Genomic DNA, 12,342 nt, shown 5'->3' with positions numbered 1-12,342 from the left:
TAATAATAAGTCAATAACTTAAATGATGATTATTATAGATAAAGTCAAAGCTCATAATTAATATTACATCCCCATTACATAACCAAAAAGACAGACTCAGAGTACCAAAACATTATCAGCTAACCAAATAACATCAAGACTATTGTCACCTAATATATTAATGACCAGCAATTCTTGTTATTCCAATACATCAATTAAAAAGGGGACCAGTTAGGAATACTAAGACGATAATTTAAATCTTCTCAATCTTGACAGTCCTCCTGAGTAGCTTCTTAATTGGAACATTCATGTAATCATCATCATCATTGGTGGGAGATGCCCTTTTGCTTGATGAAGATGCAGAAGCTGAGGGGGGTATCTCCTGGCAATATAAGCATGGCAGGATATTAGTGATACAATGTGCAATAAGCTGCACCTTGTTCTAATAAAATGAGGGCCACATAGCAAATTTTTTTATGACAATTCTCTCCCACAAAAGTATGTTTTCAACCCAACTTATAAAGGAAAGACATCAAGAAATGAATCACAATATAAATAGGCGAATGAAATGTTGTTAGTAGTTTAGGGAGATTATTTACTTGGTTAATTAGTTTGATAGTTAGTTAAGTCTCGTATTCATTTTTCAGTAAGCTTCCAAAGCATTTGTCACTCAAATTTCAAGCAATTTTTATAATCCTAATATTGACTTTGACCATACCAAATGAAAACTATAACAAACAGATCCACAAAAAATGGCCAGGTTAAATTGGCACAACAAAGCAGTTCTAAAAATTAAATAAAACAGTTACTAAAAAGTTAAAGTTGTTGTGACCATCCGGTAACTAATTCACGTCATCAAACATCAGCCCTTTAATTCACATCAAGAAAGACTATGATTATTTGTTCTTTCTCTAATTCTTTTACATCAAAAAATAGTCAGAATTAGAATGAAGTTCAGCTGAGGCATATATGCAATAAAATCCATGAAATAGTTGTTCTTTATCTTAATGCAATATAATCCATCAAGTAGATCTAACCCACAAACATTAACTTAGAATGTTACATTGCAGTTGAGGCATGCAAACAGAATGGTGAATGCACAATAAAATTAATAGTCAATTCCTAATCCATGAATCAAATTAAGGAATGAGAAACAAAACTATGGTACCAATAGCACTATACAAATTCTGAAGTGAATAAGCTAAGAAAAGCAAAGGATATCATACGACCATGACAGATTTTTACTATAATTTAGGCAATTATATGACTATAATTAGAAACAAAAGTCAATGAAAAAATGGACAAAAAATCATAATTGCTTTAGCTGATATGTATTTTTCATTGAGCAACTTCTCATTGTTTGGCAATGTAAGCATTCAAGATGAGTGTATATGCAAAGATAAAAAAAAGTATGGAAATTAAATCCCAAAACCTTGCATTTCAGTAGTCAATTAAGTCATTCATTGCTAATGATGGCAAACAAAGGAAAGAGATAATACTAATGAAAGTAAACAAAAAATCAGAATCCAATTTTTATCCATTGTTACCTTTGGTCTTTATGATTTCCCCAAACTGGGCTTCATCCCTACTCCTTGAAGATGAGACCTCGCTTTTCTTTCATCAAAATTTTCTTCATGTTACATTTCCTTCAATAAAGAAAGAACAGGGAAATATTCAAAGGATTAGAAAGAAGGGGAAAAAAAACAGAGTGAAAACTTACATCCAATCAAAACATGAAACCTCCGTTTTCCAGTTAATATAACCATAGTATACTGCATAACTCAAGCAACATTTTTGAAAAAAATAATATTGCAAGATTGAAAAAAAAGAGCTAAAAACTAAACCTTTAAGCAAAACATAAAAGTCAATAACATATTGCCAAATTAATGTGTAGTCATTTTGAGGTATAATAAGTTGGATAGAGACTCAAATTACCGTAAAGAACAATTAAAAATTTAGATCAATAACATAAAAGTATAGTGAAAATTCAAATCTTATAAGTTTGGTATAATTATCAAATTGAAAGAAACTACAAATACAAATACAATAAATGTAATAAATAATTCAATAGAAACAATCAATGCATAGGAGGAACATCAAATACAAAGACCAACTGAAAGAACCTATAATAAATTAGGAAGAACTTACAAATAATAACATCCGATTGATGCTCCTGTTAAGTATAGAGCTTAAAATCAAAGAGCCTGCAAATAAAATAATTGAATTGAATGTGACTACAACAAATAAACTCAACAATATCACAGCTAGGCTCATGTCATATATAAAAGAAATATAGAAACTCAATTATAAAATATAGTACTCCATTCAAGTAAATTGTGTATTTGAAGAAATTATGGTTGTAAGTGAATAAACAAATTTCAAATCATGGTTATCGTAAAAAAAATATTGTCTGCCTCAATATAAAAAAAACTCCATGAAAATTATCAGAAGAAAAAAATCAATATAAAAAAAAAAATCACCTTGAGATGCAGACAACCCATTCAAATGTCTGCCTTAACAATCCCATGGAACCTTTTTTTTTTTGTCCACTTTACTCAACTGCATGAAAAATCAAAACAGAATTATAAAAATTCAAAGAAATCAAAACTCATGAAATTCAAGAGCAACAAATTCATCATCAAATTCATCCTATTTCCACTTAATACAATTAATTTACATACCTATTTTCACAAATTTATCCTCAAATTCATGCGCAACAATCTCTGATTGAATATGCAAAAAAAAAAAAAAACTTTAGTAGAGTAAGAAGCAATCTCATGTCAGATTTAAGGAACAAAATAAAGTGGTTCTAGATCTGAAGATGAACATGGATCTGGAATCCAAAAACGGAAATAGTTTTGGAGTTCTTACCTCTTCTTCTTCTGCACGTTGCTTCTGTATTCTTTTCCGTCAAACCGACGGCGGTGACATAGGAGAGGAAGTGTGGTCGCGAGACAGAGAATGAATGGAAAATAGATTATGGAAGTAATGAAGTGTGAGAGAAGATGAGATTCAAAATTAAGAGAGAGAAACCGATAAATGGGAATGAGATTGTGTTTGAAGAGAGAGATTGGAGAGAAATTAAGTCAGATTGGGATGAGAGGAAAGAATAAAATAGAATGGGAGAAAAGTGAGTTAAAATTTGAGAGTGATGTTTGTTGGGATAAGAGAAAAAGTAGGAGGGAAAGAATGATTTGAAAAATTTTGAAATTTGAATTTTGAATTGGAGAGGGAAAATGTGTGATAATGATATTTTATTGTTTGTATTGTGTAATTGCTTAAAATGGCAAAAGTAAAATTATTTTTTAATAATGATGTGACATGTAGTGGCTTGAGGATGTGACACATTGGATTGAAGATGTGCCACATTGGATTGGTGTAAAAAAAGTTGCTATTTGTTGCTTCATGTTTGTATATTATTAAGATGTCTCTTTATGCTTGTAATATGCACATTGGCATCACTCTTCTGTTCAATGAAAAATATTTGTCTTGAGTCATGACTGTGCATGTTTTTATTTTTTATTGATTTAAACTATACAATGATTTCTCTCTTTTTTTTTTTAAGCATTATCTAGCTGTGCATGCTAAGTTAATTGATGTATACTACGCTTCCAATCTACCGGCTTTTCAATAAAAAATAAAACAGAGACATTAGTCAGTAAATAAAAACTTGTGTTCATAACGTCTCTTTATGCATGTAATGAGCACTCATTCTTTTGGATATCTCCTCTTGCTCAAAACTGTGTCAGTTTATCCTCTCTTTCTCGATATATTTCACATTTTCCCTTTAATCACATAACAAACTAATTTTATGATAAAACATGTTATTGGATTAACAGAGCATGATGAACACATTGTCCATGGCATCAAAGATGGTGACAGAACAGGATAATTTTTTTGGAAGGGGCTTTACATTATTATTATCTACAATATTTTAACTTTATTAAATTACATTTTTTTCCTGCCTTGTACCAAAAACAAAAAAACACTCATAAACATAACACTTGGGTTGTAAACACGTGATGTTTTTAGTCATGTGTCGTGCATTTGGTAAGGCAACTCTCAACATAAACAGTATAAAATGTTAATTGGTCCCACAAGTTTGTACTCTTATGTTATAGACAAGACCGTTAAACCAGTTATATAAAATAAGAGATGACCGTTAAACAACATCAATCTATGTTGCATTTATTTAAAAATATCTGTGTTAGAAAATTTCCCTCACTTATTTAAAGTCACCGCAGTAACAACAACCTCAATAGCAACAATACTACAACAAACACACACCAAGCTAACCAAAGTCACAAAAACCTGCTTACGGTATCCCAGACCCAAACCGGGTTCAAGTTAGTTGGCTTCAAAAACTTCGTCCGAGCCAACCCAAAATCAGACCGATTCAAATTCAAACGCTTTCACCACGTCGAGTTCTGGTGCACTGACGCAACAAACACCGCACGCCGTTTCTCTCACGGACTCGGAATGCCAATTGTTGCTAAATCCGACCTCTCAACCGGAAACCTAACTCACGCTTCCTACCTCCTCCGCTCTGGCGACCTCAATCTCCTCTTCTCTGCTGCTTACTCCCCATCCATTTCGCTCTCCTCACCTTCCCCAACCGCCTCCATTCCCTCCTTCTCTGCCTCTGCCTGCTTCGCCTTCTCTGCCTCCCATGGCCTCTCCGCCCGTGCCCTCGCTGTTGAAGTTGATGACGCAGAACTCGCCTTCACCACAAGTGTAAACCATGGTGCTGTTCCGTCGTCTCCTCCCATCCTCCTTAACAACTGTGTCAAACTCTCTGAAGTGCGTCTCTTTGGTGACGTCGTTTTACGCTACATCAGTTACAACAACCCGAACCATAACCAAAACACGTTGTTCCTCCCTGGTTTTGAACATGTATCAGATGAATCAATTGACTCATCACTCGACTTCGGAATCCGACGACTAGACCATGCCGTCGGAAACGTACCAGAGCTTTCACCCGCTGTGAAATACTTGAAACAATTCACCGGTTTTCATGAATTTACTGAGTTTACAGCAGAAGACGTTGGAACGAGTGAGTGCGGGTTTAACTCAGTTGTTCTCGCGAACAACGAGGAAACGGTGTTGCTTACGATGACTGAACCGGTTTATGGGACGAAAAGGATGAGTCCGTTAGAAACTTATTTGGAACACAACGAAGGTGCTGGGATGCATCATGTGGCGTTGATGTCGGAGGATATATTCAAGACACTGAGAGAAATGAGGAAGAGAATGTTGGATTAATTATTTAATTAATCAATTATGGATTGACAATAATCAATTATTATAAGTTGATGTCATAATATAAATTATGGTCTATTGTGTTAAGCACTAATTATATGATGAATTTGAGTGATTGGGCTTTTGTTACTAAATGGACCGTGATGGGTTGGACCATTTAGATAAGCCCAATGAGAGGTCCCTGCCCTCAGCCGTTTAGCTATTTAAACGTCATCCCATTAGACGGTTAATTATTCTGAATATCGGTGAAAACCTAGAGCTAGACGGAATGAGGGTAGTTACCCCTCTCAAAGCTGTCGGCGTTGTCTACGGTTATCCTTCATCAACCTAATTCAAAGGTACACAATTTCTTGTTCCTTCTTTTTTGTCACTGATGATATGCTATAATTTGTATCTAGTGATCTGGATAAACCCTAAAATTTCATCAATTGGTATCAGAGCCTACTAGATACAGTATATGGCTATTATTTTGATCTATGTTTACAACATGATCGTACTTGGTTAAATTGAAACTATTCTTATTCTTGATTATATATATTGTATGATCATGTGTGCACTCTTACGATCCCTAGTTATTATAATTCCTATGTCAAAAGGTATACGGTTAACAAGTTTCAATCACAAATTAATCATCATCGATGCCAACAACCTAATGATCATTCTGTAATTTGTGATTGTTTATTTATTTTGAATTTTCGTTTCTCTGTTATGTTGGTCGAGTCCCCGTTTGTTATTTTATGTTATTATTGTAAAATTTCGAATCCAAATAAAACGGGTGTAATTTCTAAAAATACTTTTGAGGGTTTTTTGATTAAAGGTAAACGATCAACGTTCTGCGCAATTATGCAGTTTAGTTAGCTTGAATTCTAAAACCTGTAGCAAGAGATAGATTCGGGTTGATTCCGGGCCATCTACCGGGTAGGATACGACCCGTTACAGCAAAACGGGTGAGGGAGATAACAATCTCCTAAAGCCACACGCACATAAAACTGTTGTCAAAGCCTACAGGTGCGTGGGAGTCCGTATGACAAATATATTCCTATATATATATATATATGTGTTTTTTTTTATGTGCCTGATAATTATAATGTAATTTTCTAATAATTTTGGCATAATTTTGACAATTATAAATATTTTCAGTCTTTCAAATTTGAGATTAATGTGTCATGAGGAATTTTAAATCCCCAATTAATTAGTAACTATTAAATTATTTTGGGATGAAAATATAATTTTTCTTGCACCCAAAATATTCTTAAGAAGATTTGATTTATTCTGTACCCATAAAAATTGGGATTTAAATTAGTTTATGAGATCTCTAAATATTTGATGTATACTAATATGAGAATCATATGTTCTTTTAAATCATGCATTCTTTAGATTTGAGTCTAAAATATAACACTTATGTAAATTATTATTTTAAAGTGTTAGTATTGTGAAGAATCTTTAGACTCAGTCTTATATTATTGTCTCAAATATCTTGTATAAACTAATATATTTTTGAGAATTGTTGATATTGTATTTTTTTGATGCATGGATTTCAAAATTTTGTCAAATCTTGAAAAGATCATATATCGATTAAATTGAGAGTAATTTATTTCAAATCATGTATTCTCAATATTTGAGCTTAAACTGTTTTTGAAAATTCTCTCTTATATTTACTATTGTGAATTTATAGAAGGCTCAATTTTGTTAATTTTAATGCCAAATATAATTAATCTAAATTTTACGTTTTTTAAATATTATTAGCATTATAAATATTCTAATAAATTATATTCTTTAATTCATATTGTCTTAGCATAAAGATCCAAAGTTTACTAATTGATCATTCTTTTGGCAACATATTTAAACTAAGACACTTGTCTTTGATTCTTGTCACAAATTGTTTTGAAGGGTCCTCATAATATTTTGTTTTCAAAATGAGTATAGTGAGTTGTATATATATGTCATTTATATTAATTGAATATAATATTGACATATTTCTCTTTAATATACATTATGTTTTCTGCTATACTCTCTAATCTAGACCCGTAATTTATTACTCTAAATTTTGTGATAAATACTATTAATGTGTCTTGTCGCAATTAAATATTTGGATCACAATTATGTTAAACTATGTATTTTTGTATATAGTAAATAATGCATTATTGCATTTTTTATGCTAAAATTATAATGATGAATTAAAATTTGTAAGCATCTTTGTTGTTTATCTGTTAACTATTATCAAAACAACTTATGAAGAATGGAGGCAATTTTTGAAATATGTATCATCCTTACATCTGAATTCTTATATAAATCATATTGATTTATAATTAGAGTCTCACATATGCTTATTTATAATTGCTTATTCTTTATTGATGAATATTTTTGAGATGACTATATTATAAGATATTCTCGTTAAGTCATCAAAATTCAGTGGCTCTAAGTATAAGGATGAATGTCACACTCTGCGAGGTAAGTTGTTATTTAATCATTTTATCCTCTTGTGACTTATTGCTTATTATTGCACATATGAAGAAATTTAGTTCTTCTTCTCTTTTGTTGAGCAATTATGATATCCTATATAGAAGTGAAATCCTTTTTTTTAGAATATTCTAAACAGAACTCTGTTGTTATATACTATTTTCTTACTATAATACTCCATTTTTGTATTTGTGTTCTTTCTAATATATAGTGGGAGTATTGAAAAATTTTATTCTAAGAGTTCTTTTCTGGATAAATTAGAAAACTATTTGACACACTTCTATTCCAAATAACAACTTTTGTTATTATACTACTTCATAGAAAATAAATTCTAAAGTCATATTTATGATGTGCTAATTTAAAATATTGTTAAGCACATTTTTCTATCATTTGAATATGACCGAAGTTGAGTAAATTAAGTACAATTGTTTATGCATGATATTATTATATCATATTCTCTTAAGCATAAAAATTATTTATTTGTATAATTGTAATCTCACCTATCGTGGGTACAATTATGCGAATTTTGTTAAATAGATTAGCATTATATTGGTAACAGTCATACCCTATCGGTGTGTTGTTATTAATATAATTGTTATTATTCAATGTACCTAAAATGTTTATACTTATGTCAATTATAATACTCTATCAATGTCTAAATTTTGTAAGACATAAGAATGGTACATTGTGATGATATAGTTCTTACTTATTATCCTTAAGATCTTTGAATGAGATTAATATAAGTAAGTTATTTTGTTAAAAGACATGTAGAAAATTGTATAAATTTTGCAATCCAATATTATTATATTTTGAATTAAATTTATAACTATATGTGATTATATATATATATATATATATATATATATATATATATATATATATATATATATATTTTGGATTGCCACTATCCCTTTGTTATGTGAGTGGCGGACATACCCTATCGGTGTGACGTTACTTAACATATCATTTTGTGATAGAGAAATAGTTGAATAATTTATTTAAAATATTTTCAAACTTTTTAATTCAACTATCATTGTTTTTTCTCTATCAAGTGGGAGAATCGTTGCTATGTATTGTGTAACGTGATGGACATACCCTATCGGTATGACATTACTTAACATAATCATCCTTTTGTGGGTAAGATAGTTTAACTATCATTCTCCACCAAGTGGAGAAAATATCATTCTTCAACAAGTGAGAAAAATTCTACATGTCAACTAACTATATCTCATAAACAAATATATTTATTTGTTTTCATATTTTTAGATATGAAATTTTTGTAGAGACTTATATTGAAGATATTAGTTATGTTATTGCTATTCTTTAATACTTATGGAAGCTTGTGACTATTTTCTCTTATATCCTCAATAATAATAAAATATAAGTCTTGTGTATTTCCGCTGCTTGTAACCTAATTGTTTCTCAAATTTGTGTAAGTATAATTATAACATTTGAGTTTTGAGTGAGTTATTAAAATTGTGAATAGAGTCTCATATCCTATTTTATAATAATAGAGACTTATCTCACTCATATGATGATAAACCTTTTATATAATCATCATATTTGTCGTATAGAGGTTATTATATTTATAAAATTCTTTGGAATTTTAATTGTGAAAAAGGAGATTTTGTGTTATAAAATTCTTAAATGAAAATTTATGTTCTCCTTAATTCTAAATGCAGAATATGTGGTTAACTACGAAACCCAATTCTTGATAATATCTGCTATTGATAAAATATGTATTTATGGGGGTTTCATATTATTCTTGAGTTACCACTTGTGTTAATAATTCTGCTATGCTCATGTGCAAAATATGTGGTTGAGTTCATGAAACTCTATTGGCTAAAATTATATAACCACTTATGTTGATAATCTTGCACTGGTAATTAAGTATCCCACTGTTGAATATTACATTATTATAATATATTTTTTTTTTGTATCAGTGATCACTAATGAGAATCCCACTTACTCTTGTTTATATATATGTGGGATCAGTGGGAGTGTGTACACAACATTATATATTATGAGCTCAAATGAGAAATCTCACTCTTGTTTATATACATGTGAGATCAAGAGAAATGTGTACACAATATTATTCTCGTTATCGCCATATACTCTTGTGCACACTATAAAATATGGCATAGTTTAAGAGACTTTAAACTTTAGTCTCATTCTATATTGAGATATATGTTAAAATTCTATCGATATCAATGAGCATCATAATTGGATGCTTAAGTCAATTTTGTTGGAATATGCACAATAACTTCTTGGCATGCAAATATATATTGTGCTTCTGTTTTACCAACATTCCATATTTTTTGAGGTCATAAATAGTAAGTACAATGTATAATATCAATACTCCTATCGAGTATGATATTGTGTTCTTGTGGTACTTATAATTTGAGATAATCATAAATGTTCTTTTGTTATTGACATTTCAGTGGCCACATTAATCCACATTTTTTCTTTAAACTACGTGTCTATGTTAATCCAATTTGGGATTATTGAATTTCCTATTTTGCTTTTATGGATTTTCATAGTCACATTTTTTTTTTATAAAACTTGGATTAATTGAATGTCATAGAACATTTATCGACTTTGACTAAATGTAATTACTCTCTCTTTATAGGCTATCCCTATAAGTAATTACTATTCTTATACCTATGTGGATATATGACTTTTATGGAATTGAAAACTCATTGGCAGAACCATAACCACAGACTTATATATATGAGTATTGTAACTCATAATGATTTGATCAAGTCTATGTTATTTTGGGTTAGTGGGAGTTTGTTATAGCATTTTTTTAAAATGTTTGGGCTATTCTTTAGTGACATATTCTTTTTAATTCAAACGTGTCACTATAGATTCATCATTTGTTAGAAAAGTGAATCTTTGATCTGTATGATTTGTTTTCCCTATCGGATTCAATTTCTGCAGCATTAAAGCTTACTTCTCTTTTGAATGATTAGTGCTTTGACCATACATGTAATTTTAAATTTTAAATTCTTTATGACAAGTGAATTTTTTATTCTTTCAGTAATTGAGTATTGTCATCCAAGTGGGAGATTGTTGGATTAATTATTTAATTAATCAATTATGGATTGACAATAATCAATTATTATAAGTTGATGTCATAATATAAATTATGGTCTATTGTGTTAAGCACTAATTATATGATGAATTTGAGTGATTGGGCTTTTGTTACTAAATGGACCGTGATGGGTTGGACCATTTAGATAAGCCCAATGAGAGGTCCCTGCCCTCAGCCGTTTAGCTATTTAAACGTCATCCCATTAGACGGTTAATTATTCTGAATATCGGTGAAAACCTAGAGCTAGACGGAATGAGGGTAGTTACCCCTCTCAAAGCTGTCGGCGTTGTCTACGGTTATCCTTCATCAACCTAATTCAAAGGTACACAATTTCTTGTTCCTTCTTTTTTGTCACTGATGATATGCTATAATTTGTATCTAGTGATCTGGATAAACCCTAAAATTTCATCAGAGAAGTGTTGTTGGTGGGTTTGAGTTTATGCCTTCTCCTCCGGTGACTTATTATCGCAATTTGAAGAATCGCGTTGGGGATGTTTTGAGTGATGAACAGATTAAGGAATGCGAAGAGCTTGGGATTCTAGTTGATAGAGATGATCAGGGTACTGTGCTTCAGATTTTTACTAAGCCTATTGGTGATAGGTATATGCTCTTTTTGAATCATATTCATATCATATCACATACATGCCATTTTATTGTTCTTTTATTTATTATTGTCTTGATTTCATTATTAACATATGCACTTAGATTATACTCAAGTGGCTAATAAGTTTGAAATAGTAGTTAAAATGCCTCTTTTGTTTTTGTCCTTTTTTTCCTTTCCAAAATCCCTCCTCTTCCCTCCTACGCTTCCAAACGGAGCCTAAATTATCAAATTGATAGTGTGTTGTGTGTTTAGTACTTTGTTTAATATTGTTGGTGTTGATTGGGTTCTCTTTTGTAAAATTTGCAGACCAACCATATTTATAGAGATAATTCAGAGAGTTGGATGCATGCTCAAGGATGAGAAAGGGAAGGAGTACCAAAAGGGAGGATGTGGGGGGTTTGGGAAAGGCAACGTCTCAGAACTTTTCAAATCCATTTTAGAATATGAGAAGACTTTGGAAACTAGAAGAACTGCATGAAGATTGTGCATCAAACAATTAAGATTACATATTAAGCAAGCCTTCGCAAGATGAGAATGAAATGAAGTAGGAATATTTGAAAAAAACAGAAAAAAGATTATATGAGTATTTAGTAAACAAAAACAAATGATGGTAATGTGTTTATGTTTGTAATAATCACTCATTGGCATCACTCTTTTATTCAAGAGAAAATATTTGTCACGAGTCATGACTGTGCGAGTTTTTAATGCATTATCTATTGGCGCATGCTGGGCGGATTTTTATCTTGTTTCGCGTCTAACCTTAGCAACTCTCTTCCAAATCTCTATTGATTATATTTTGTTCATGATTTGGGTTTCTTTTACTAAGTAGACTGAAAAACCGACAAATAGAAAGATATTTCATATTCCTAGTCAAATCTCCATAATTTTGAAGTCTTTAGTACTAATTGGTTATTGCTCCTTCACTTGTAAATAAAATAAAATGAAT

General features: G+C 30.8%; 1 protein-coding gene and 1 long non-coding RNA gene across 2 annotated transcripts; one reads left to right on the top strand and one right to left on the bottom strand.

Annotated features, from left to right (window-relative positions):
* LOC146924816 (uncharacterized) lies at positions 1-3,116 on the bottom strand. The gene is made up of 6 exons (XR_015010271.1): positions 2,851-3,116; positions 2,661-2,702; positions 2,460-2,538; positions 2,128-2,183; positions 1,527-1,625; positions 1-361 (listed from the first exon to the last, which is right to left on the bottom strand). It is a non-coding gene; the product is annotated as an uncharacterized LOC146924816 (long non-coding RNA).
* Positions 3,117-3,403: 287 nt separating this feature from the next.
* Positions 3,404-12,063, top strand: LOC146924815 (4-hydroxyphenylpyruvate dioxygenase-like). Its single transcript, XM_085709764.1, has 3 exons — positions 3,404-5,231; positions 11,210-11,392; positions 11,703-12,063. Exons 1-3 carry the CDS (start codon positions 4,459-4,461, stop codon positions 11,872-11,874), a joined length of 1,128 nt encoding a protein of 375 aa, XP_085565890.1. The 5' UTR covers positions 3,404-4,458; the 3' UTR covers positions 11,875-12,063.
* The last annotated feature ends 279 nt before the right edge of the window (positions 12,064-12,342 follow it).

This window comes from Medicago sativa, chromosome 5, assembly GCF_051527215.1.
Source record: "Medicago sativa cultivar Bolivia chromosome 5, Bolivia_mono, whole genome shotgun sequence".
In the NCBI taxonomy this organism is placed as follows: Eukaryota; Viridiplantae; Streptophyta; class Magnoliopsida; order Fabales; family Fabaceae; genus Medicago; species Medicago sativa.
Note: the sequence above shows the minus strand (reverse complement) of the source record. Positions and strands in the feature narration are given on the sequence as shown.

Coding starts and splice junctions, on each gene's coding strand:
- LOC146924815 (XM_085709764.1), top strand. CDS start 4,459: ATGCCAATTGTTGCTAAATCCGACCTCTCAACCGGAAACCTAACTCAC. Junction 5,232..11,209: donor AGAGAAATGAGGAAGAGAAT/GTTGGATTAATT, acceptor TCATCAGAGAAG/TGTTGTTGGTGGGTTTGAGT. Junction 11,393..11,702: donor ACTAAGCCTATTGGTGATAG/GTATATGCTCTT, acceptor TAAAATTTGCAG/ACCAACCATATTTATAGAGA.